Source organism: Rhipicephalus microplus, chromosome 3 (genome assembly GCF_043290135.1).
Source record: "Rhipicephalus microplus isolate Deutch F79 chromosome 3, USDA_Rmic, whole genome shotgun sequence".
NCBI lineage: Eukaryota > Metazoa > Arthropoda > Arachnida > Ixodida > Ixodidae > Rhipicephalus > Rhipicephalus microplus.
In genome coordinates this window covers 89,810,317-89,837,433 of record NC_134702.1, presented here as the reverse complement: position 1 = coordinate 89,837,433, position 27,117 = coordinate 89,810,317, and the positions used below count along the sequence as shown (strand labels likewise).

Here is a 27,117-nt window from a genome sequence, read left to right as displayed (position 1 = left end):
ATGGCGGATAGCTCGAGATGTGAGTCGTGAGATAGTGACGAGACAATGGAACATATACTGTGTTCATGTAATTGTTTTGCGAGCGAACGCTCACAAAACGCTATGGCAGAAACACCCTGAGAAGCAATGCATCTGACTTCAAGAGGACATAATACGTACAGTAAGGATTAAGCTATGGCGTCAGCTGAAGAATTTTGCTTCTTCATCGAGCAAAGTCCATCAAACCACAACGTCTAGGCTATAGCTTCTCAAATTAACACTATCAATTTCGGTAGTTTGGTCATCATGGTATAATATAGTGTTGTGCTGTAGATGTCTTTGCAGTAGCAGTGGCTGTCAGAAGAGACACAGAGTGTATGATTACGCAATATTTTATAAAATAATTTCAGCGTTCACCTTTGTGCTTTAGATGTATTACACCTTTCACGAAATAATTTTTGCCTTTTGTTTTGCAGCTAAAGTACTTTAGGGAATATCTTTCGACTAAGAAGATTGCTGTTGGTCGCCTAGCAATCTGTTTTTTAAACGACTGCAACCGACAAGACATGCAGACGATTTTGGGTTCAGGTGCGTGCCTAGAGATTAGCCTCAACTTGCGCAGAAATTTTATAGCACCTATCGAGAGAGTCCATGAATACTGCTTGAACGCTACTAAAGCCTTGGCCAGTGCACGCGGAAAGTACCGTTATTCTGTTGCCTGCTAACCTGAACATGTGAACTTCGCCAAGAGCGGGGAGAGAAAGGGAGGGAGCAGACGTATGGCGCGGTTCGCTGGGGAATAACACATTGCGTAGTGTTACCCTCTTTCTTTGTTGTCGAGCTGCACAAGCTTTCTCGAGTAGCGCCAATGCACGAAATGGGTATGCAGAAAGAGTGGTAGTGGCAACGCCGGCCACAAGTCTACTGCAGCAAATACGGGAGGTTAGACGCTTGCCAGACATAATAATGGGTGCGTGCTTTACATTCTCATGACGCGTTAAATAGTGGACCTTTTTACATAGCCTCTCTATTGACCACAGGAGTCATAAATGTCAAGCTGCAATCGTGAAAAGGATAAAAAAATTAATTTAGTCCCGCGACGCCGAATATGCTATTCGACAGACGCATAGAAACGTTACTGCAGGCCGAGTAGCCATACATACTCGCTTAGGCTAAAAACGTCAAAATAAGGATTGATAAGAGCCCAGTGAGCACGTAAGAAAGAAAACGGCAGCGTTTACGATGACACCGCGGCATATGTCTGCAACTTCGCAGTCTTCATACCAGTTTTGGGACGGTGAACTCCACATATCAATTAGTCTTCATACGTCTGGAAACACGTTTTCCCTTACACCAAGGCCACGATGTGCGTCGTTGTTCAAAGCAGTGATAGTTACGAGCTACATACAGGGACAGTGTTGCTCATTACTGACGGTTGGTTAGCTCTTGTTTTTAGACTATGCAAATGAGCGTGGCCGCTGCAATGAACTGGATAGTGTAGTCTCTTTTGCGAATCGGGGTCTTGCTGCATGCTGTAAAAACCCTGTTATACGTATGTAACGAAGGGACACAAAGGCGAAGCACGGAGTCAGATTAAACTAGCAAATTATTTTTTTGGAACTATTTCCTTGTTAGTGTTTCAATCGTAAGGTCAAATTGATTTTCGGATGACGCTTCGATTCAACATGCCGAGTCTGAATAATAGTTCCTGAAAGTCAGAGTGACGCCCGTCAGAGATTCCAAAGTTTTATTTTTTCTCTCGTACCTTCTGCACATTCACTCAAGAAGGCATCCTGCCAGTCGCAATGTAAACCACATATGCAGAACGCATTACGAATTTGCTTTCAGCGATGAACTATGTAGATTTCAGAACGCACCAAAAAAAAAAAAACCTATACGCCATGTGAATCGAGCTGCTACTGGATGAGGGCCTTGTTATCACTACATTTGGACGTGGGTTTTAGCCTGTCGAGGACATATTCACGGGTAGTGGGGTATTGTGGTGTTGGGGGTATGCAGAATACTAATATACTGATAAATGAGATATCGCTTGTTTGTTCAGCGGCTCTTTATATGGCGACGAACTTGTAACAAGGAAACAAGCATATAAATTGTTTGTATTGTAGTGGATCAAGTGGATGGAGGGACTGGCGCGTGAAGGAAAGACCAGAAAAAGAGAACGGCGAATACAATGATGGGTTGAATTGAGTTCACCTGAGTTGTTCTTGTGGTGGCAGAGGTGGTTAAAACATTTAATGAAACTATCTACAAGTAAGAGGTAGGGCGGCCTAAAAGGAGCACTGCCATCAACTTTCAAAATCGAGATAACCACTTCCTGTGATTTCTCAGTGTGTATAGGTCATGTTGACCAAATTTGAATCGAATCCGTTGCGTGGAAGTTATTTTATTTTGACGACAAACAGCGTACGGGAGTTTATTGAAAATGAAGTGCCCTGAGACACTGACACTAGTGCTACGTGTTCGGTGTGATACATTCCACACATACCATTCTGAGTGACAATGCGCAAGTGGCAATGGCGTGTGTAACTCAAGTGTTCGTGGCGCTAACTGGCGCCGAAGCCTGTAAACGCGCTCGCTCGTCACGTCTGATCTTCGTCGCAACGCTATGAATGATTTCGTGAAATTACCAAGATGCAAACCACCTTTGAAATAACAGCGAAAAAAAAAGAGCATGATTCAACGTTTGTATGTGTCGGTCAGAATGTCGGGGAACCGTTGCGAGTTGCAAGTGAGTTGCAGTTGTCTCGTTCGAAGTGCGGAAAAAGCGCTAGCAGGTTGTCTTCTCATATCACGGATATGATACACGCCAACACGATCACGAGCTATCAAAAAGGAACAGTGTATAGACAGATATCATCGCTAACAAGTAACATGCAGGTGTCATTGAATTTTAGTTCGTCTGCAGACATTGTGTCGTGAATTTTAGTTCGTCTGCAGACTTTATGTCGTGAATCACGGGGATTCCAAGCTCCAGAATATCGCATTCAACCCGAGTCGACAATTTGTACGGTGACGACGGCAATGCAGTTGACAAGGCATGACTGAATGTGTTCGCCTTGCAGACGAAATGTTTGCAGAACGGCTCAGCCTGACGTCACTCTTTTCTGTGGAGAAGTGGTCAGGTGTGGCACAATCTGGAGGTGACCGCGAGGTAGCGCCACTGGTAGTGCCCCCAGCGCTAAAAATGGCGGAATCGCCAGGCGTTTGGATCGTGCTAGATACCAGTGATATAAATCAAGAAAAGTGGTAGTTATTCATACCTTAGTTGCATTTTATGTCGCGAATCACTGCTACGGGGTCTATAGCTACTCGTTGTCGCAAAAATCTTGACACGAGTAAATTTGATGTCAGTGCTCCTTTAAGCGCCGACCCTGTACAAGCTCTAGGAGGAGTTCCTAGAGTCGAGGACCCAAGTGGCTTCCGCGGGGGCACGCGCCCTGGTCACGGGGGCTCTTTGACCCTCCAAGGCCAAGCACACTCTAAAGAAAGAGCGAGTGAAAAGGGTGTCTTTTCGTCCGACAACAATAATCGTCATCTATATTGCGTTCCATCCTTGTGCTATCGCCCCGCGCCCGGTACATTTCGGTCACGATCGACATGCCCATTATCAGGGTTACATTGCGTTCTCGATAGAAAAGTGGCCAGCGCCGAGTTTTCAAGAAAGGAAGCGCACGCAAGCCTGATGACGATTATTGTTGTGGGACAAAAAGACACCCTTTTTACTCGATATTTTTTTAGAGTGTAGCCGAGGGCAGCCACCCAGCTCTGTCGTGTAGGGGGCAAAGGGTAGGGTGTTGCAGGTTACATTTGGTGGCAGCGGTTAGATCAATGCCACGGTAAACAGATGATGTAACTTCTAACAACAGGTGTGGCTCTTAAACTCTTAGAAACCATCTCTTTTAGTAGTGAGCGTATACGTGTTGTTCTAGGTAGTATATATATATATATACATGCCTGAAAAAATAAAGAAATAGAAAAAGTATAGTTTGATTTCAAAGAAATTTCACCGTGATTGGAAGCTTTGTCGCGTTTCATTCTTTGTTGACCTCACAGTGACGCCTGCTTTTGTGCGCCTCGAAGTGTCCAACTGCGTCACAGGAAAACCGCATTCATGGAGTCAATGCGAAATAGGAATTGTGTGAGTAGCTTTACTTATCATTTCCGGAGTTCTTATACAAAGAGAGCTATTATCCCTTATTTGATGATCCCAGAAAGCTGCTAAATTTTTCAATATTCAACTGTAGGAAAAATATTATTGTCATTGCCATTGCGCATGTATAAGTGTATTGTAACTGTAAACAACTTCTCTGTGCTTATGAGACTTCTGCCATACCTCTGAAAATCCATATCGGGGTTTTTCTAAGCTGTGCAAATATATTCTTAAAGGTGTGGTACCAGTTGTATGGAAGAATGCCCTTAGCGTGCGCTATGACGCTGTTTGCTTCGTTGTGTTGAACTGTGCTATAAGTGATGCTGCTCCAGAAAATTTTATGCTATGGTTGAACAGACGTGTAAGCCCTACTGTGCCTTTAACTTCACAGCCCCTCACCTCTTCCATATGCTGGATCCAGCCATAACAAACAGCGGCTGTTCATATATATCACTGCGGAAATAAAATGAGCAATGGATGCACTTTGAATTTTCCTCGAAATGTGCTACGGAATATAGACGCCACGCATACCGAATCACGTTACCACGCTTTTTGAATGACGCTGTCTGGCTTGAATTGCGATGCCCGTAGTACCTGCGTATGAAGTCAATACCCCACATGGAACGTCGGTGATGACGGGGCATGTCTATGAAGACGGAACGCTCTTGAACCACATTAGAAATGACTGTGCATGCACCACGGCTTCGAACGGGAGGCACGCGTTGCGTTTGCTATATGCCATCTCCGGTGATAACGGTGACATCAAATGTTTTATTGGGCTATGTCTTCACTTCGGGAAGGAATGAAAATCGATAGCACGGAGCCTGCAAAAATATGGTCTTCGGTATCAGACGTTTGAATATAGACGTTATAGCCGGAGGGCGCATGGCAGGATCAAAATGCAGAATCCTGTTCGCGTTCACACAAGTGAGAAATAAAGTGAAACAACTTTATTTAGTCCCCAAGACACGCAAGTTAACTCGACGTCACCTGGTTAGGATCACTCGGGGACGGCAAGTTCATGTCTGACCACCATCGCGCGGGCTCTCTGGACGGCCAGGATTTGAGAGGTCAGGTACTGGGACCCCGGGCTTTTTGAAACCTGTTTGAACAATCGTGTCATCAACGCAAGATAGGCTTCGGCGAAACTACGGCCAAGCATGCATGCCTGATTTCACCTGCTGCAACGCCACCACTCCGCTATCATCTAAGCTTGTCTATAACAGCAATAACAACGACAAGATATGATTCACACAGCGACGAAAAACACTGTACTGATATTTACCACGCACGGGTATTTGCAAGGCCTTCCAACCAATACTCTATTGATGCAGTGGTCAAGGAATCATCTGCTATATGGGAGTTTTGAAGGCCTTCGAGTCAACAGTCAACTTGTAAACGGAGCACCCCACAGCTGTATCATAACTCCGATGGTCAATGAGCGACGCAATTGGAAACTGTACTCTTAAAAATAAGTTAGTAAAAAGCTGGTAACCACGAGCAAAAGGTTAGTAACAGTGGCTGTTACTAACCTTCTTAAGCCAATACTAACGTTTTACTACCCACGTTAGCAAATGCCAAGGTTGCAACGGTTACTACGTTTTGCGCACTGTTAGTAACCTTTCGTCATGCTTGTTAACAACTTGTTAACAATGTCAATCTACTTTACAGGTAGCTACTTGCGACATGTATTTTTAACAACATGGATGGCATTTATGCTCTCCCACCGTAGTGTACCTAGTACACTAAATCGTTATCCACTTTTTCTAAACACACCCACCTATTCACGGGGATGAATTCAAGTTCATTGAGGCAATACATGCAAGCTTACTACCCAGTCTTATGTATTCAATATTATGCCGTGTTGAGGCGGTATTATGCGAAATAGACATAACTAATTGTTTTTCTTAATACGCTTGATTAAAAGTCCTACACTACGCATTGTGTGGTCCTCTTTCTTATGATGTCCCTGTCTCTTAGCGCGCAACATATCGTCAAGTTCCGTTTACCAACACGCCCAAAAAATGCCACGTAGTTCCGCTCACTTAAAAAAAAAACATTGTACGTTGCACAAATAAAGGTGCTTAAATAATACATCCTACAGTACAGCCGCCCACCGGCATCAGCTGCGTTTCCCAAAGTTAGGGCTATAAACACTCCTGGAACCCCTTAGGAACTACACTTCTCGCATGGACTTGCGTATGTGTGCTGTTCTCCTTCATGGCATTATGTGCGTAATTACTCAGTGATATTGCTTGCTACGTAGTTGACGTATCAGCGGTGAAAAGACGACAACGAGGAAGTAGTCTGTCGGTTGCGTGTGCTGCTTCCATCTTAGTCGACGCCATACGCATCATTTTGAATATAGATTTTAAATAGCCACACCTCGTGTCATTTTTACGTAACATCTTTGTGGTGGACGTGCTGGGTACATCCCCGTCTTCATCACGAAGCTCCGCAACGGCCGCATCATCATAGGTCTAACCATGTCACAGGTTGAACAACCATCGTCTTCGCCGCCTGCCCCTACCGTGACTTCTACATACGTCGTTCTACCTCCTGCTCGTGATCCCGGTGTGTTTTCCGGTCAGGATGGCGTTTACGTCGACAAATGGATCAACCGGTACGAACGGGTCAGCGCAAGCTATAGGTGGGACCCGACTCTTATGCTTGCCAATGTGCTTTTTTACCTCGATGGCCCACCGCGCGTGTGGTTCGAGACGCACGAAGCGGAGATTACGAGCTGGGACTCCTTTAAAGAAAATATCCGCAACCTTTTTGGCGACATCATTGGGCGGCAGATCGCAGCGCGGAACTGGCGGCCCGTGCACAGACGTCGACGGAGTCGTACGTCGCGTACATTCACGACGTCATCGCCCTATGCCGCTAGATTGACGAGCACATGAGTGAGTCGGAGAAAGTGGCCCATGTGCTGAAAGGCATAGCAGACGACGCATTTAATCTACTAGTTTACAACAACGTTGCCACCGTCGACGCCATCATTAAAGAGTGCCGGTGGTTCGAGGAAGCCAAGAGCCGCCGTATTACTCAGCGATTCACCCGGCTGCCCAACACGGCTGCGACCTCATCGTGTGAAGCCGCCCGCCAGTCCCCCACGTATGACAACGTCACACGTATTGTTCGTCGGGAAATCGAAGCCGCCTGTCCGGCTCCTCTTCAGCCACCCGTTTTCGCAACGCTCGCCTCTGACCAACAACAGCCGTCAGTGGCGTTAATACAAGCTGTGGTGAGGCAGGAGTTTGCGAACCTCGGACTTCCCTCAGCATGTCCCATGACTCGCTCTGAAGTCCCGTCCTACTCCCGAGGACACGCTCGCCGTTCACCTCCAACAATGCCCTTCCGTAACCCTTCGGAATGGCGAACACCCGACGACTGATCTATTTGTTTTTCCTGCCACCAGCCTGGGCACGTTTCTCGCTATTGCCGCCGCCGTTGGTCAAACCAACCACGTCAGACTTTCTCTACCTCGGCGCTCATGCATCCGACGACCCCTCGACGTTCAGTCGCCACACCCTTCAATTTCTATTCGTCGTCATCTTACGAGCCTTCCAATGACGCCCCTTTGCCCGGTCGCCGCTACCCTGACGCCCCTTCGTCCGGTCGCCGCAGCTCTCGCTCCCCGTCGCCGCTACGTCGGCAATCCCGCTCTCCGCCACCTCGGCGCTTTTCCTCGCCGAGCTTCTCTGGACGACCGCAGCAGGAAAACTAGATATTGCAGCTTATAGAGGTGAAGCTGCAATACCAATGACGACCGAAAATACTCTACTGACGCTTCCCACGCACCATAGCCTGCTTGAAGTACAAGTCGACCATGTTCCTTTGACCACCCTCACTGACACAGGTGCGCACCTGTCTATTATGAGCGCTTCTCTACGCTGCCGCTTACAAAAGATTATGACGCCATCTACGACGCAGGCAATACGTGTTGCCGATGGTGGTACTGTACCAGTAATCGGAATGTGCACTGCTCGTGTCAGCATTGCCGGTCGTCACGCCGTGGTCCTTTTTGCCGTGCTAGCCTGCTGCCCTCATGACCTCATACTTGGCCTTGATTTCCTTTCGGCACACTCGGCCTTAATTGATTGTTCGTCTGGTACCCTCAGCCTTGATCTACCAATCTTTGCCGACTACTCTGCAAAGCCCACCAGCCGCTTGAGCCCAACCACTTTCGTTCGCCTGCCACCTCGAGCCGTCACTTACGTGTCTTTGTCATCGACCCCTCCCGTTCCTGACGGTGATTATATCGTTACGCCAATTACTGACGTTCGGCTGACGCGCAGTGTTACTGTGCCCTATACCATCGCGACCATAGCGGATAACTGTGTGTTACTTCCGCTCCTTAACTTTGGTTTCACTCCTCAAGTGATGCCCTGCCAGATGTCTCTAGCCCAGCTAACTGCCATGACAGAGGACGATGTCAGTGTTGTCGCTGTATCTGCTCTTGATCGAAGCGCAGTCTCACGGTCACCCAGCTCAGACGATGGTATGTTTCGAAACATGATTGGATCGGAGCTGTCGCCTCACCAGGCCGACGCTCTCTGCCAAGTTTTGGCCTCATACAGTGACATTTTCGACACCGACGATCGTCCCTTGGGCCAGACTAAAATTGTCACTCACCGAATCAACACTGGTGCCTCTGCGCCCATTCACCGTCGGCCGTACCGCGTGTCAGCATCTGAGCGAGAAGTGATTCAAAAAGAAGTGGCCAAAATGCTTACGAAAAACGTAATCGAACTATCAGCGAGCTCTTGGGCATCTGCCGTGGTATTAGTAAAAAAGAAAGACGGCTCATGGCGTTTCTGCGTTGATTATCGCCACCTCAACAAGATTACCAAAAAAGACGTGTACCCTCTACCACGCATTGACGACGCCCTTGATTGCCTCCATGGAGCCACCTTCTTTTCATCTCTCGACCTCCGATCTGGCTACTGGCAAATTGCTGTAGATGACATGGACCAAGAAAAGACCGCATTCGTCACCCCTGACGGCCTTTACCAATTCAAGGTCATGCTATTCGGGCTCTGCAACGCTCCAGCGACCTTAGAGAGAATGATGGACATGCTCCTACAAGGATTTAAATGGTCGACATGTTTGTGTTACCTGGACGACATGATCCTTTTCTCACCTACATTTGCAACCCACCTTGAACGCCTTTCGACCATTCTATCCATATTTCGACGGGCCGGCCTGCAGCTCAATTCCTCCAAGTGCCACTTCGGTCTTCGTCAGATTACCGTATTGGGTCACCTTGTTGACGCTGCCGGCGTACGACCAGACCCGGCGAAAGTACGCGCTGAAACAAACTTCCCAGTCCCACGCTCTGTCCATGATGTTCGCAGTTTTGTGGGCCTCTGCTCCTACTTTCGCTGGTTCGTGGAAAACTTTGCGGCACTCGCACGGCCCCTCACCGACCTTCTCAAGCAAGACGTCCCATTTTCTTGGGGCCCTCCTCAAGCTGACGCCTTCTCTCAGCTAATCACCGCTCTAACGACACCTCCTATTCTTGCACATTTCGACCCCGATGCTCCCACAGAAGTGCGAACAGACGCGAGTGGTCACGGAATTGGTGCAGTTTTGGCGCAAATTCAGCGGGGCAATGACCGTGTAATCGCGTACGCGAGCCGTCTGCTTTCTAAGTCTGAACGCAATTATTCTATAACAGAACGGGAATGTCTCGCTCTTGTTTGGGCGGTTTCGAAATTCCGTCCTTACGTGTATGGCTGCCCTTTCCGTGTCATCACAGATCATCACGCACTGTGTTGGCTTTCTTCTCCGAAGGACCCCACTGGACGACTTGGTCGTTGGGCATTACGCCTACAGGAGTATTCCTACTCGGTTGCTTATAAGTCTGGACGTCTCCATCTGGACGCTGATTGCTTATCCCGCCACCCTGTTGATCAGCCCGACGAACCAGACATCGAGCCTAGCCTCAGCGTCATGTCAATGTGCCAGTTTCTTCAGATACGTGAGGAACAACGTCGTGATGCTTCTCTGCGACAACTTATTGACCGTCTCGAATCTGCTCCGAACGACACGTCACTTCGCATGTACGTCCTCCTGAATGGCATGCTGTACCGTCGTAGCCTCCAGCCAGATGGCCCTGAGCTCCTTCTTGTCGTTCCGAAAAATTTGCGTTCAACCGTGCTGCACGAGCTTCACGATGAACCAACTGCTGGTCATCTGGGTGTATCTCGGACGTACGACCACGTGCGTCACCGCTTCTTTTGGCGCGGTCTCGCCCGGTCCGTTCGCCGTTACGTGTCCTCCTGCGATAAACGCCAACGTAGGAAGCGACCTACTGCGCTCCCGGCTGGACTTCTTCAACCGATCTCCATCCCAACCGAACCTTTCTTCCGTGTTGGTATAGACCTTCTCGGTCCTTTTCCCGAGTCGAAATCGGGCAACAAGTGGGTCGCTGTTGCTATAGACTACGCGACTAGATATGCCATCACTCGAGCGCTCCCCACCAGCACCGCTACTGACGTTGCGGACTTTTTGCTCCACGACGTCATCCTACAGCATGGCGCTCCTCGCCAATTACTCACAGATAGTGGCCGCGCATTTTTGTCCCGTGTGATCGACGATCTTCTGCGCTCTTCCTCGACGCACCACAAGCTGACCACTTCCTACCATCCCCAAACAAATGGCCTTACCGAATGGCTAAATCGGACCCTAACGGACATGCTCGCGATGTATGTGTCCTCCGACCACCATGACTGGGACCTGGCGCTACCTCACGTGACCTTCGCGTACAATTCTTCGCGCCACGACACCACTGGTTATTCACCCTTTTATTTGCTTTATGGCCGTGATCCGACGTTACCACTCGACACCTTACTTCCAACCACTACAACGCCGTCAACCGAATATGCACGCGACGCTATTGCTCGTGCCGACCACGCACGTCAGATCGCCCGCTCTAGACTTTCGGCTTCGCAAGCCACCCAGAAAGCCATCTACGACAGCCGGCATGCTGACGTTCACTTCTCACCCGGTTCTCTTGTTCTCCTGTGGTGCCCAGTTCGTCGAGTTGGCTTATCAGAGAAGTTATTGTCTCGCTACATGGGTCCTTACCGTATCATCTGCCAGGTAACCGACGTCACCTATGAGATCATTCCTGCATCTGAGACCACAAGCCTGCCTGCAACCACACCCAGTGATGTTGTGCACGTCAGCAGGCTAAAACCTTACCACCTGCCTACTGAAGACCGTAGTAAGGTGCACCGAGACGGCGCTTTTACCGCCGGGGGGGGGGGGGGGGGTTAATGCTACGTAGCTGACGTATCAGCGGTGAAAAGACGACAACAAGGAAGTAGTCTGTCGGTTGCGCGTGCTGCTTCCATCTTAGTCGACGCCATACGCATCATTTTGAATATAGATTTTAAATAGACACACCTCGTGTCATTTTTACGTAACAATATATTGAAATGTTATTGCTCGTGAATAGGACTGTTATAAAACGGGCGATTCGTAACACAAAATGATCGCGCCTAGTATGTTTTTGTAAGCAGCTGTTACTACGTACGCTAGTAACCATTACTAACTGCGTTAGTAACAGTGGAGGTAGTAACGGTTACTAACCTCCCCGTTACTAACCTCACATACTAACCGGTTAGTAACATAAGTGACAAGCAGTTAGTAAACCGAACTTAATAGGTACTACAGCTTTTTTTTTAAGAGTATGTGTGAGCGTGCCCTCTCCTTCACGGTGTGCTCGTTCTCGTTTTGGGACAAAGCATTTTGACTGGCATGTTTCAAAAGTAGCATATTGGGGCGTTGTGAATGATAAAGTTGAATGTTTTGCCATTTTAAGTGTGCCATGTGTATACACTCTCGACCAAAACACAGTGTGCTTATCTTCATCACGCCATTCGGCCGTGTCTTATTTTCCATTGTTTAGCTTCACGAGAACTCAAACATATAGTGCATTCAGAACTACGATCAAGCAAGTTATCGACATGCTTGAAAAAACAAACAGATGTATTTGCGATTTGAAGTGAATTTACTTTATTTAGCTTTTGTCGACATGAATGCAAAAATAAAAAAAAATCGCAGTTCAGCGCTACTTTGGTGAGAAACGCCGGAAGCACTTGATGCCCGTTCGAAACTGCCGTGTCATAGTGTTGTAATGGTTTTCGAGTGGATGACCTAGCAAAAGGACCCGTATACGAAACAGGTGGTTGCCTGGTGGTTGGCAACTACAGTATGAGGCACTTTGGTTGCCATGGTCTCACAAGAAGAGCGGTGCAATTCACAAGTGAAAATTCTTCTTAACAACTCTGCAAGTTGCCTTATTCACGATTTTTGATGAAAGCTAAAGCAGATGTGCCCTCCCTAAAATTGCGGTGCTTCAGGTACAAAGCGACCAGGCCATGTGGCGCGATGCAGGGTCCCATGAGTCAATATTTATTTATTTGTTTACTTATTTATTGATTGCATAGACTACGCAGTATTCATGTGGTATGTGAGACAAAGAATGTGTACAGTCTGTAAATTGGTTTTCAGTGACGCGTTGTATTTTAGCGACTTTTGCTTTCAAGTGATGCTACGGGTACATTTGGTTGAATTGTGGAAGGAAAAAATTGATAATCAAAGAACTACATGAATCTACGAAGCCTTTCTGAAAAATACCTAAGCGCAACCCACACAAGATGAAGCGCAGTCACAACACCACAAAATCCGCGCGTTAGATGACAGGAGAACCGAATGACGATAAATTCAGAAAACATTCACGAGGCAATGCGCCGGCGGTAACAACGCAATGCGGAATTTCGCGTCCGAAAAGCACAGCATGATTTCGAAAGGCGCCGAAGCGGATGGCTTCAGCAATTTCAACCATTCGGTGTCTTTTAATGCACGCATACATCGCACAGTGAACGGGCCTCTAGCAATCGGCACTTATAAGGAGCATTGCTACCCAAGCGATACTCTCTATGAACTACGCTTTGATCGTTTTCGATTGCCTTTTTTTCAGAACAACATATGGTAAGCAAACTTTATCATATCAAATACCTTATCTACTCCACGAAAATAGCTATGTCCATGAACTTTTGAAAGAACAAAACATTAAAAGCAGTGTGAAGAAGAAGGCTAAGATGTACTTCTTTCCTTGTAAGGAGCCTTAATTGTATTATTTATTATAAATATTTCTTTTGTGTCGTTCGCGCTTTTGCATATTAGAGGAAAATTGCTCAACTTGTTTCTTTTCAAATGTATTTCTCTATGCTCCATGTTGCATTATATATATATATATATATATATATATATATATATATATATATATATATATATATATATATATATAATATTGCTACTGCAAATTGGTGATGACTGTAATGTGTTATTTTAAAACATATGTGTCGACATCTGTTATACTTGTTGAATTTGATTTTTGTGTTCCCTCATTCAAAAGCAGAATGTAATTTATATCTTTTGTTACACTTCACCTGAGCAAATGTATGGATGGAGGGGCCTTAGTCACGCAGAGGTAATCTGCCTTTAGTCCCTTCAACTTAGGCAATCATTGTTTTTGTCTAAATAAACAGTGAATGAATGAATGAATGAATTCAGCCCTATCAAAATGCAACCACCGCGGCGGGCATCGAACCTGCGACCTTCGGGTAAGCACCACTATAGCGCTATCACTGATCCACCGTGGCGGTCAGAGTGCATACCGTCTATTTTCATACTGTAATAGGAAAACAAATGAAACGCCGACCTGTGTGTAATAAGAAATAACGTATTTCGCATCAAGGTATCCGAACCACACCTTAGTATCGCAGATGTCACTGGCGCACTTCATTACCGCAATGTTTCACGTATCCTGCCTCATTCCCATTGAGAAGAGCATGTTTAATTTTGATTCATTTCGTCACTTTGCTTCAAGTTCGTCCTTATACGAGCATTAAAAATTTCGCCTCTTTTTGTTATAATAGCCTCATTTGGCACGAAAACATTATCTTCTGAAGCTACCTAATGATAATCTAGATGTTTTGTCTTTCAGGGCGTTTTTATGCGTTCTCTTAATCGCTGTCGCCACTGCTACCTACGTCGACTGCAACACCAGTCGAGACTCGAAGTTCAAGAAAGCCCACGGTACGCACATAACTACTTAATATTTGTTGCAAAATTTAGAGTTTCGTTATATAGAAACACACTTAGAGAATGCTGCGCAATGATAAGCATGCGGATTTTTTCTGAGGTGATTGTAACGTATATATATATATATATATATATATATATATATATATATATATATATATATATATATATATATATATATATATATATATATATATATATATATATATCGGCTTGCTAGGGCTTGCCAGCACACAACTCTAGGTGGCATAATTCCCCCTCCCATTAGAGCATCGACTCGATGCTCATACACAAGGTGACAGCATGGCCCATAAGGGAATAAAAAGAAGGGGAGAAACAATACTTATAGTGCACAGGGCATATGCAGGTGCAAAAAAAAAAGCAAAATGTCTGTGGTTGGTCATAAGAAAAAAAAACATTAATACAGTTCAAAGTTCGTTCGAGACCCTATGGACAACGACAAAAAAAATATTTGCTGCCCTGGCACAATAAGGCGAGTATTACTGCGTAAAATAAGGTTTTAAGCGGACGACATGCACAATCTCTGTTCGTGGTGAGTGGCGCTGGGTCGCTGCCGAGCCTCCGTCTGGGATGACTTCGTAGTTGACCTCGTTCAACCGCCGTAATACTTTGTAGGGTCCGAAGTACTTGCTCAGGAGTTTCTCGCTGAGACCTCGCCGTCTAACAGGAGTCCAAACCCACACTTGGTCGCCAGGTTGATAGGTAACTGGTCGATGGTGGATGTTGTACCTTCGGGAGTCTTTACATTGCTGCGATCTTATGTGCACGCGGGCTAGTTGACGTGCTTTCTCTGCTATCTGAATGTAGTCCTCGACATCAGGAGTTAGGAGCTCGTGCTGGTCGATGTCATAAGGAATCATGGCGTCTAGCATGGTTTTCACGTCTCGACCGTAGACAAGGCGGAAGGGTGCGAACCTTGTCGTTTCCTGGGTTGCGGTGTTATACGCAAACGTTACGTACGGCAGGATCTCGTCCCACGTTTTATGCTGCACATCCACGTACATAGAAATCATGTCAGCCAGTGTTTTGTTTAGCGTTTCTGTCAAGCCGTTACTCTGGGGGTATTATACGGTTGTCTTACGGTGGTTCGTGTAACTGAGTTTGAAGATGTCGTCCAACAGTTCAAAGTTTGCCGTAAACGCTGTCCCTCGGTCAGTGATGATGATTGACGGGGCGCCGTGACGAAGCCCTATGTGGTGCACGAAAAACTGGGCGACTTCAGATGCTGTACCGCGTGGCTGTGGCTTCGTTTCAGCGTAACGCGTCAAATAATAAGTTGCGACGATGATCCACTTGTTTCCAGAGTGAGACAAAGGAAACGGTCCAAGAAGGTCCATTCCAACTTGGTGAAACGGCGTACGCGGTGGGTCGATGGGTTAAAGGAGGCCTGCAGGCTTTACAGGTGGTGACTTGCGACGCTGACATTCGCGGCATCCTTTCACGTAGCGTTTCACACAAGCTGCAAGTTTTGGCCAGAAATATAGCTGTCGTACCCGGTCGAGCGTCCGTGAGTATCCCAGATGGCCGGATGTCAGCTCATCGTGGCAGGCTAATAGGATATCATCACGAAGGTCTTGAGGAACGACAAGAAGATAATATCTGCTGCCGGTGCCGGTGTTTTTCTTGTATAATACGTAAGCAAAATAACGGCCACGTACGGGAAAGTTGTCGAGGAACCGACACGGTGCTGCCTTCTAAATGATCGATGATGGGCCTTAACTCGGTGTCTGCTCGTTGCTAACTGAGGAGGTCCACCCCACTGAGAGTCCCCAGGAAGGCACTGTCGTCTTCTACAGCTGTATGGTCGGATTCCAGAGGTGCTCCTGATAGCGTGTCGGCGTCGTCATGCTTTCTATCCGACTTGTATACGATGGTGACATCAAACTCCTGAAGTCGCAGATTCCATCGTGCTAATCGCCCAGAGGGGTCTCGGAGGTTAGCCAACCAACATAAAGCGTGGTGATCAGTCACAACTTTAAATGGGCGCCCATAGAGATAAGGCCTGAACTTTGTAATCGCCCATATTACCGCGAGACATTCCTTCTCTGACGTTGAATAGTTGGTTTCGGCACGTGATAAAGTGTGGCTCGCATAGGCGATCACACGTTCGGTCCCATCTTGTGTTTGCACCAAGATAGCTCCGAGACCAATGTTGCTTGCGTCAGTGCGCACCTCTGTGTCAGCGTCCTCATCGAAATGACCAAGCACAGGAGGGGAAGACAATCGACGTTGCAGTTCCGCAAAGGCAGTCACTTGTTCGTCAGTCCAAAGAAATGGGGTGTCGTCACGCGTAAGTCTGATGAGTGGCTCCGCAATCTTAGAGAAGTTTTTGATAAAGCGGCGATAGTATGCGCAGAGCCCCAGAAATCGTCGAAGACTTTTCTTGTCTGTCGGAGCTGGAAAAGCGGCCACAGCGGCAGTCTTCTCGGGATCGGGCTGACCGCCTGCAGCGCTCACAACGTGACCCAAGAACTTCAGTTCTTTGTAGCCGAAATGGCACTTCTCAGGCTTGAGGGTAAGGTCAGCGGATCGTAGAGCTTCAATAACACTCCGAATGCGATGAAGGTGCTCGTCAAACGTCTTTGAAAAGACAACGACATCATCTAGATAGACGAGGCAACTTTTCCACTTGAGGTCAGCGAGAACGGTATCCATCATTCGTTGGAATGTGGCCGGAGCAGAACAGAGACCGAATGGGAGCACTCGGAATTCATACAGACCGTCAGGAGTTACAAAAGCAGTTTTTTTCGCGGTCACGTTCATCAACTTCAATTTGCCAGTAACCACTTTTGAGGTTGATTGAGGAAATGTACTTCGCTCGCCTCAGCCTGCCAAGAAAGTCATCCACTAGAGGCAACGGGTACACGTCTTTTTTGTGACGTTATTCAGCTTCCTATAATCGACACAAAAGCGAAGTGTACCATCCTTCTTCTTTACAAGGACCACTGGCGATGACCAAGGGCTGCTTGATGGCTGTATTACACCATCTTGAAGCATTTCCTTCACTTGCTTTTGCATCACGCGTCGTTCAGTTGGTGAAACTCGGTAAGGCTGTTGCCGTATAGGGTGCGCGTCACCATAGGTGATAATACGGTGTTTGATAATCGATGTCTGACGGATTCTTGATGAACGAGCAAAACAGGCGTGGAATTTTATCAACAGGTCGTCAAGCCTTCGTTTGTTTTCGTCGGACAGCGTTGGATTTGCGTCGACACACTGGAGAAGTGCTTTGTCATTATCGGTCGCCTCGGAAGCAAAACACTCAGTCACATTGGTTACTGGGCAGGCATAGGCGATGACAGTACCAGTGAAAAGGTGTCGGCGCTCTTAGCTGAAGTTTGTAACAAGAACCTCGCAGTGGCCAGCCTGGAGGTCTACTAGGCTTCGTGCTACGCAGACACCCTGGGAAAAGAGTAGGGATCGATTGCTCTCCTCCACCATTTCAACGTGTACTGATTCATTACACGCCACTCGAACCATAACACTTTAGCGCGGTGGTATCATCACATCATCGTCAATTACACGCAGACATACTCGATCGTGGCTGGGATTATGCTCTGGTGTGGCGCTTTTTGTTGAAAATGTGACGAGGCGTTGTCGAATGTCGATGATAGCACCATGCTCCCTCAGGAAGTCCATGCCATTGATCAGGTCTCGAGAACACTGACGGAGAATGCTCAAGCTGACAACAAAGGCAGCACCACGAATCTTTATCCGTGCTGTGCAAACGCCGAGTGGCGTGATGATGTGCCCGCCAGCAGTACGAATTGGCCTGAGGTTCCAAGGCATCGTGACTTTCTTCAGGAAAGTAGCCTGTTTTTTACTTATAGAAAAATCCGCACCCGTGTCAACTAAAGCACTGACTTTGCGACCGTCGAGCAGCACTAGAATGTCTATTGAAATCTTTGCGGAACCAGCTGGTGTCGTCGTCGTCGGGGTATCGTCAGTTTGCGAAAACGTCGGTAGGAGGCCTTGAGCTTGTCCAGTATGAGCGGCCTCGCCCCCGAAGGTCGCTGCGGTTAGTTTTCCCGGCGTGGACTGGGTGACCGACCCTGCGCCACGCTCGAATAGGTACGGCGATTAGGAGAAAATCGCCGCGGTGACGGGGAGCGTGACTGGTGCAAGGACGATGAAGTTCCGCGCTGCTGAGCCACATACTCAGGGGGCCACTGACCGAACCTGGGTGGCGGTGAGTTCGTCAAAAATCCGCGTAGTCCAAGTTGCCGGTAAGAACAGTGTCGGTAAAGATGCCCAGCTTCGCCACAGTGGAAGCAGAGAGGACGTATATCTGGCGCACGCCAGATGTCTGATTTCCGTGAAATCAGGCGAGGTGCGCTGTAATATGGCGCCGCTTGGACCGTCTGCAGCATGGCTGGGGCCACGGTGGGATGCGGGATTGCGGGTGTAACAGGTTGCCGCAAAGCTTGAGCATATGACATGCGGGGGAAGTCACTGGGTGGTTGATAATCCCGCATGAAAGGAGTTTCTTTTAAAACATGCTGGACTTCATCTCGGACTACGCTGGACAACGAAGAGATAGTGGGCTGCGATGGCACAGACAGCTTCTGGAGTTCTTCGCGGATGACGGAACGTATGATCTCTCGGAAGAAATCCATTTGACCACCGAAAGCTCCCAAGTAGTCCGTAGTTGAAGCGTTGATGTGCCGTTCGTATGACGGGGCCCGGTGCCTAAGAGTGCTTTCGATGGTGACGGCTTCTCTGAGAAATTCGGAAACAGTCTTGGGAGGACTGCGCGCAAGCCCACCGAAAAGCTGTTCTTTCACCCCGCGCATGAGGTACCGTACCTTCTTTTCTTCTGGCATGCCGGGGTCAGCTCGGTGGAAAAGACGCGTCATGTCCTCGACATACATCGCAACCCCTTCATTCGGCAGTTGTATGCGGGACTGCAGATCGCGCTCAGCTCTCTCCCGTCGGTCAGGGTTGGCATATGTCTTAAGAAGTCGGCGTTTGGAGTCATCCCACGATGTAAGAATACCTGCCCGGTTCTCATACCATACACGTGCGCCGTCCAAAAGACTGAAATAGACGTGCCGCAGTTTGTCTGCGTCGTCCCACTGGTTGTGCACGGCAACGAACTCGTAATGAACGAGCCAATCTTCGACATCCTCAAGTGCAATGCCATGAAAGGGATTTGGCGTTCGCGGTGTGAGTAAGGTGCAATGAAGCGGCGTTGTGCCGTTCGTACCATTTGGAATGGTGTCAGTAGGGCTGGTCGGAGCTGCCATGTTGTTTACGAGCAGTCCAAACTCAGGGGATTGCCCTCGGATTCTTCTGCTGGCGCGGTGCACAGGAGTAACCACCGGTACGGCGCTTGAGTTCTTGCTATGTGGAGGGGTACGGTGCATAAATTACCCAGCACTTCCACCAGTTTGTCACGAACCAAGAGCCGTGAAGACAAGACAGGAACAGGGGGGCAGAAAGACACGAGCGTGTATCTTTAAACGAAGCGCTAACACACACTTCTTTGTTCTCTTTTCTCTTTTCGGCTCGCTAGGGCTTGCCGGCGCACAACTCTAGGTGGCAATGGCAATATATATATATATAAATATAAATATAAATATAAATAAATATATATATATATATATATATATATATATATATATATATATATATATATATATATATATATATATATATATATATGCACAAAATCTGCAAAAACAATGCACCAGAAACTTCCGAAACATGAACTCAATCCTCGTGCCCGCAATAATACTTGTGGAAAATGCTGTAGCCGTTAAAAAGCAGCAGTCGCCGAAACGCTAAAATATTAGTAAAAAGAAAAATAAACGCCAACCCTGCGTAGTATGCTCAGCACAGTCAGAGCGAAAGTTGTAAGAGCCGCCTTCCTAGAGCACTCTTGGAGCAACTACTGCAAGCATGCTTTTATGGTACCCACTATGCCATAAACTGTCATAATTTCTGTGTATTGCACAAGCGTCTACAATGCTATTGGAGGTTTTAGTAGCGTACGCTAAGGTTGCACATTGCGCGCGTAGTGTTAGCAATCGTCTCTTAACGGGAGCCCGCAAAGAGTTAGCATACGATTCATGCGCAACACAAAGGCGGAGCCTTGCGTTGCATTGTTGTAAAACTGTTTCTTATCTATAATATGAGAATTGGATGCGCTCTATTCAATTAGTGCAGCACAATAGCTCACGTAATAAGCGAATGGATACACTTGATTCACTTATTGTAGCACAGCGAATAATTCAAAAGGCTTTAGAAAGTATTGAAAATTGCATGATGGTACTCCCCAAGTTGTTTGTGCTATACTACTTGAGGACGGGCAAAAGCATACACAATGTAATTTTTATCCTCTCCAATTTTTTTTATTTTGTTGGCAATGAATTGCTATGCTTGTATGTCATATACATTGGTGATTACCACGATCTTTTCATTCGCAAATAATGATGTCGTTACTATTGTGTGCGTTTTATTCTTGTGTATTCTTGTATTGCCGTTGGTTTTTCCTCGCTTGTATAGTGTTTGTATATTTACCACTGCTGTATTGACCCTCACGGAGGGCTGACAGTATTCTCTATATGAAATAAATAAATAAATAAATAAACAAATAAAGAAAGTTCTACGGAAAAGCATGGTACCCACTACATACTCGACAACTTTATGTGCACTTGATGCATTGGCTAACGACGATCAGGATTTACACCAGAGGCCTTTGTAATGGTTTGGTGCACTTAACGACCCACTTGTTGCGCAGTTCACATTGTGGGACATCTGGCTGTTATTTTAATATTTTAAAACGCTTCGTTATACATGTTAACGTGATTTCTTACCCAAAATAAAGTCATCATCATAGGGTCTGTTTGCCACGCCCTTTCAAGCACCGTCGTAGCTCAGTGGCATACTGCCACGCAGAGGACCCTGGTTGCATTCGCATTCTCACCTCGATATTTTTTATTTAGTCAATTTTAGTTCTTTTTTGTGTCATGCTAGAGCCGTTATGGCCACTGGCTACGGACAACCACTGCGTCAAAAACAGCGAATGTGGTCTCATAACAGCTCTTGCTGTAAAAAGGAAATAGTTAATCTGTGGTTAATCTACCGGCCCCGTGAAATGGTGAAATAGCACTACATTTTGCGCATTTATGGGCCCGCTTTTCATTAGCGTCTGCCTGTACAGGCACCAAAAAAGCACAACGTTAAAAAAGAAGTAAAGCAGTAACTCTCTAAGACCTAATGCTTTTCGTTTACTTGCGCTCTCGGATACCCTTTCATTATGGGCGCTGTTTTCCGCAACTTCAAGTCTGATGGGGCTTCTGATGTGACTTACGCTTTTCTGACGGCTAGGCTATGCGTTATGGGAAAAACAACCTGAGCAGAGTGTTCATAGGAGTCGAGTAGAATACTTTCATGAGGCACAAAGACGGGTTCATGCCACAAGCGTGGTTGGTACCTTACACCTGGAGGGAAAAACTTGAAGCTTCATGATATAGTTCAACGTTGCCGATTAGCTTTGAGCGCAGGGATGCCATAGGAAGCAATTTAAGGCCACTCGTTACCTTAACCTGTAGATTCATTGGCCGATCCATACCACTCTCTGCACCACGTGTTAACAATTTATTTACGTACAGCAATTGTTAATGGCTATAGCACACCAAAGCCTTGTAGGGTCCTTTATGTTTCATTAGCATTCACGCTGAAATACGGACAGTGAACATGATATCCTCATTACAGGGGCTCTATTCGATTTGGTCACTGGTTTCTCGGTGACATCAAACACACGTGCGCTGCTCAGGGTTGCCGACAAGGCTAAGCCAGACCAATACGCACTGCAGTTTCTCCACGGAATGCGATTCTTCGGCATCGTCCACATTGTCTTGGGCCATTGCGGTTCCATAATGTCTGACACGTGGTGTGAGTATGTGTTGACTGTCGTTTGTTGTGTTCTCAGTTCGCGCTTTCTCGCTAGTTGTTTTTTTAGCGGCTTTCTTATGATTGTTCGTCAAACTGGCTCAGCCACCCATGGGTATCGAGGCCCGTCGTGACACTACCCTGCCTTTGCCCGTGAAGTGAGGATTCTAGATCTCGCCGCATAAACTTTGGCTCTCCTGGGACTGCGAATGGATGCATGTATACACGCATGCAGATGCAGTGCAAGCGCATGTGCTAATATGCAAAATATGCGTGGCTAATTACGTCGTGAGAGAATTTTAATACTTCTCGATTTCGCTGCTGAGGACAGAGCATTCTGTAATTGAGCTGCCCGTTGGCCATACCTCAACGTTGTTCGAAACGTGTGAATAAATGAGTGATTGAAAAATAAACAGCTAATAAGCATCAGATACATGCGTAAAATTAATTCGCATTTCGTTTACTTGAATACCTAATTTATTTATGGAGAGATCGAGAAGTAACCATCTCTGAAGAAACAGACTATAGAAAACGAATAGGACAACAAGTGATGACCTTGAAGGAAAGTATGGCCTACGGTGTAAGATTAATGGTGTGACCACAATCACATGCGCAAAATATGGCCGCCGCGTTGATTGGGGTTGATGGTACTTGAGCGCTGAGTTGGAGGTCACTGAATCAAATCCAGCCGGCGGCGACTGCTTGTTTTTATTTCGAAAGCCTGCTCTTTGCCATAGTATTTACAGGTCTCAATAATACACAAGTAAAATTGCTTTGTGTACGAACTTTACATGTTAACGGAGGTAAAATAATATTTCGACGGATGCAGAAATTGATGCTAGAGGTCCGGGTGTTTATATTTAGATGCACTTTCCACCATGAGTTCCAAACTTCTTGAAACTGTCACTACAGCATCTTTCACAACCGTGCTTTCTGGATGGTAAACCCCAGCTGTCATTACTAGCGTCAAATGAATCTTTTTTTTCGCACTTATTGTCATTACGTGATACAAAGTAACAACTACCTTTACAGAATAACATCATGGAACCTGTTTCGACTCTTTTTCAGCTGGAATGTTGAACTTGTTCACCTTGTCAGAGAGGTGGTCGTTTATGATCATAACAGCCGGATTCAGCAGCGTGGACACGTTCTTTTTTCTCAGGCAAGTGCAAAGATACACTGAATATGAGGAATGCACTATGGAACTTCAGGTCAGTTATGTTGAGGATAGGCACGGTGTAAATGTGGCAAATACGGGAGGAATAAGTGGGACGACAGACAAAGTACATCTATAAAGTACGTCCTTCAATTTTGAATGTGGTGTATTTCGTTACCTTAAAGACCAGTATGTTTTCCCTCAGTGTAATTCAAGATTTGCAGTCACTTGTTAAAATATTATGAGGAAAAAAGTTTAATTTTTATGATTTTAGCAATCAAAAACTGTTTTTGTCTGGTTTCGTTTGAAAGTTGTGTCTTTGTCGCAATTACTGGTTCAATATAGCGCGATTGTAAAACTTCATTCTTGTTTCTCCTGAATCTAAATTTTCACATGCTAATCGCAGCTGAAAACCTGGTAAACTTTGAAAAAATAAACTATAATTCTAAATGAAACTTTTCATGCTTCTCTAGAAACTATGCTGTACAGTGAATCAGGATAATTGAATATCATGAATGGGTTGTTAATATTGTGAGATATAATTTGATGCGCAACGATGTGTAGGATTGGTAGTTGTAATTGTTGACGTGATTGGTTCATTTTGGGCAATAATAAAAATGATGTCCTAACTACTATATTGTTTCTACCTAGAACACTTAGAACGTTTTGAAAACTTTCCATCTCATTGTAGACACGAAGCAGTAAACTTAGACTCACAATTTCGTAAGATTTTCTGCTAAAATGAAGTGGTGACATGCCTTAAAGATATAGGTAAGGAGTTTTGGCAGCCCCAAATCCGCCCATAACTTACAAGTTATTTTGCTAAAGTAAGCCTTAGGACGATGTAGTACGATGAAAGGCTGTTTTGTTTAGACAACAATGAAATACGTAAATTAAACTTAAACTTATATGTGTGGTTTTGATTGCTCGTGTCAAGAGCACCAGAGATGATCAAGGGGCCCCATCACTGCAATGAGTAAGGTGCATGCATTTATTCTGACCTAGCTCAGCAACGCGAAATTAACAGCCGAACTTGCCATGACGTTCCGAGCCAACAGCAGTGACGTCCTAAATTTTAAAGGATAAAGTTATAAAAATAGACAGAACATTACAAAATACCATACGGCACTCCTCGAAGGGAACAAACAGGAAAATGTGCTTGGACGCAAGTATTACACTGAACTTATGATAGAGTGGTGCAGAATACATTTCGAAAAATGTAATAATGATTATACACTTGCTAAAGGAGCTTCAATAATTTCAATGGCCTGCTGCTAGAACCAAGATTATTCGTAAGTCGTGCATTCTATCCTCCCCCAAAAAAGCTCGTCACAGATTAGAATACGTTCTGCCTTACCATGGGCAGATAAAAATTAAATGGCATTATTAGTAAAATAACTCTACTAGACACTTCCATCAGCCCACAAACGAGAAATGACCGACTTTAACAACACTGTGTGTCACATATCATAACGACGAAACAAACAATGGCCGCGCTGGTCGATACTTGAACGTCCTCACGACAGTATAAAAAGACTAAGCAAACAGAAGGGGGGTGAAAAGTGTACATGATGGTATGCGTGTACCGAGCAGCCTTCGTCGCTAAACACGGGTTGTCAGCTGTCGTCTCCTTTCTAAGAATCATATTGCACTTACGAGATTTAACTGATAACTATATATCTTCCATTTCCCAAACACAAGGCAATGACGACGCGGACGGAAAGGAGAGGCCGGGACAAACCACAATCCCAACATTTTCTCCTCTTCTGCATCGTGATTGCTGTGTGTCTGAGCGATATTCGAGTACTAGCCCAGCTTTCAATCGTTCTAAAGTGTACATCTTCTATTTAAGTTGACGACTTCAATGAGATATGAAGATTGTCAGAAAACTTACATTTCGCTTTGTTACAAGTGTTGGTGTTCTGAAACAAAGCATTCTTAGTATTCTTTCGTTCGCAGTGGTTTTTTCCTGTGCTTCACAATCATGAGGCAGAAGAGAACCGGACCCATCGTCTTCATTATCGGCGTCACGAGACGGCTGATCAGGTAAAAAGCTAGACGAATTGTTTTGAATCTTGAAAAAAAAAACCATGGGAGAAAAAACTATGGGAGTACATGTGCAGCAACAGAATAAACATTTCTTAAACAATTCTAAGAAGGAACGACATGATTGGCAACCAACCATATGCAGAGCTTCCTTTTTCATCTTATCAACAGTGAAGCTGTTCTGAATCGAGTCTTTTATGTCCGGGATCCATGGCAACGCATTTGGACATTATAAACGGGTAGGCGCCACAGACATTGGGTAAACAGCACCACTCACCGGTGGCTCACTAAAAATGAAGGTGGCAACACTTAGACTACCAAACAGCTATGTGCGACATAAGTCTGTGAGGGCCGTAAGAAAACTATCATAATTAGAAACACGTATGCGTGTCACAGAGGTCGGCTCAATCCCACTACGGATCCCTTGCACCAAGAAGGAAGTAAAAACTTAGCCAAGCAAACGGTGTACGTGTTGCTATAGTAGCACTCCACTGGCACGCGATGTGTTGTGGTTAGTAAAGCTGGAGGCTTACGCTACCAGCTCAAAGCTAAGCAAATAAATTTTATTAAACATCAATAAAACAGCTTATCTGGAAGACTTGAAAAACACAGAAATGCGTTAGCCCGACGAATGGAACGCCCCCACATTAGATGTTTAATCTTTGTACGCAAAGCGGAGCTGATTGAATTGACGTGCGTCGGTGCTTTTTTTTTGTTAACTATACAAAGTAATCGCCTCTTTTCTTCCGCAGGACGTGTATTCCAATGTTTTTCATCATCATGTGCCTGTATGCACTCGACCCGTTTATCGACGGCCCAAACACGAAGGCGTACTTCCAAAATCTACACAATGATGTGTCCTCCAACTGGTGGCGCTTAATTCTTCAGATCAGAAACTTTTATACGATATCTGTGACAGTAAGTTTACATTTTCTGAAAGCATTTGCTTACGGAGGTCTGCAATAAAGTGTTCTTGGAGGAATATCTTCGCAAATTGTGCCTTAAAACAGTTTCCTGTAAAAAAAAAAGTGTTAAAAGCAGCATGCAATTTTTCCATCTTTTAGATAGCGGCCTAGCTGTGTTTCATAGAGATGATTTTTTTCATTTTGGCACGATAGCATTAAAAAGCTCGTTTAGCGAAAATTCCGGTGTTTGCATAGTGAATTGTAAGCGAAAAAATTGGCGTTGTCTTTGGGTGAAAATTTCAGATAGATGCAAATAAATGAGCGCGAACCCTGACTTTCTGCTTAGCAAGCAGGCGTTCTACCAGTCAGCTACTTCAGTGCTTGAAACTGCTTTTTTAAGAAAAATAGCCGTGTATCTGCGTGCTAAGCTGCAAATGTAATCGAAATACGATAGTCTTCTACTCAGAGGTGTCGTGTGAGGTATGAACGCCATCTGGCAGTAATGTAAGAAAAGAAAAGCTAATGTAGAACGTAGAGCCACTGGTAGGTGGCAGCATCTTACTGTTTGAGCGAAGCGTGTAAAACCCTTGGTTTTGCACACATAGTGTCGCATTGTCAGCGCAGCGTAGAAGCAACCATGGTCGTTAGAATGAGGTATATATGCATTTTCTAGTAAAGAAACGCATCACGTAATACATACTTATTCATGTTGTGCCTCAGATGTGCGTCTTATTTGCTTTTTTTTATCGAAAATGGTCACAAGTATCATGAAAGACACCAGATAGAGATGGCTGGGCGTTCATGAGGTGCTTAAATTTTGG

General features: G+C 45.8%; 2 protein-coding genes across 2 annotated transcripts in view; both read left to right on the top strand.

Moving 5' to 3' along the window:
• LOC142802865 (uncharacterized) lies at positions 1–24,325 on the top strand. Its single transcript, XM_075887931.1, has 7 exons — positions 1–19; positions 3,063–3,122; positions 4,054–4,138; positions 14,175–14,266; positions 22,013–22,192; positions 23,258–23,351; positions 24,283–24,325. The coding sequence occupies exons 1-7, from the start codon at positions 1–3 to the stop codon at positions 24,323–24,325; spliced, it is 573 nt and encodes a 190-aa protein (XP_075744046.1).
• A 978-nt stretch (positions 24,326–25,303) lies between these two features.
• The window catches only part of LOC119172482 (nose resistant to fluoxetine protein 6-like), a 16,553-nt gene continuing 14,739 nt past the window's right edge, over positions 25,304–27,117 (top strand). The window contains exons 1-2 of the mRNA XM_037423604.2: positions 25,304–25,391; positions 26,144–26,309. Of these exons, the coding sequence (XP_037279501.2) occupies positions 25,330–25,391; positions 26,144–26,309 (228 nt within the window). The 5' untranslated portion in view covers positions 25,304–25,329. The remainder of the gene's footprint in view (positions 25,392–26,143; positions 26,310–27,117) is intronic.

What these genes read in the sequence shown, in the direction of transcription:
- LOC142802865 (XM_075887931.1), top strand. An exon ending in GAAGTTCAAGAAAGCCCACG is followed by an intron (nt 14,267 to 22,012) that starts GTACGCACATAA and finishes TCCTCATTACAG; the next exon opens with GGGCTCTATTCGATTTGGTC. An exon ending in CATAATGTCTGACACGTGGT is followed by an intron (nt 22,193 to 23,257) that starts GTGAGTATGTGT and finishes ACTCTTTTTCAG; the next exon opens with CTGGAATGTTGAACTTGTTC.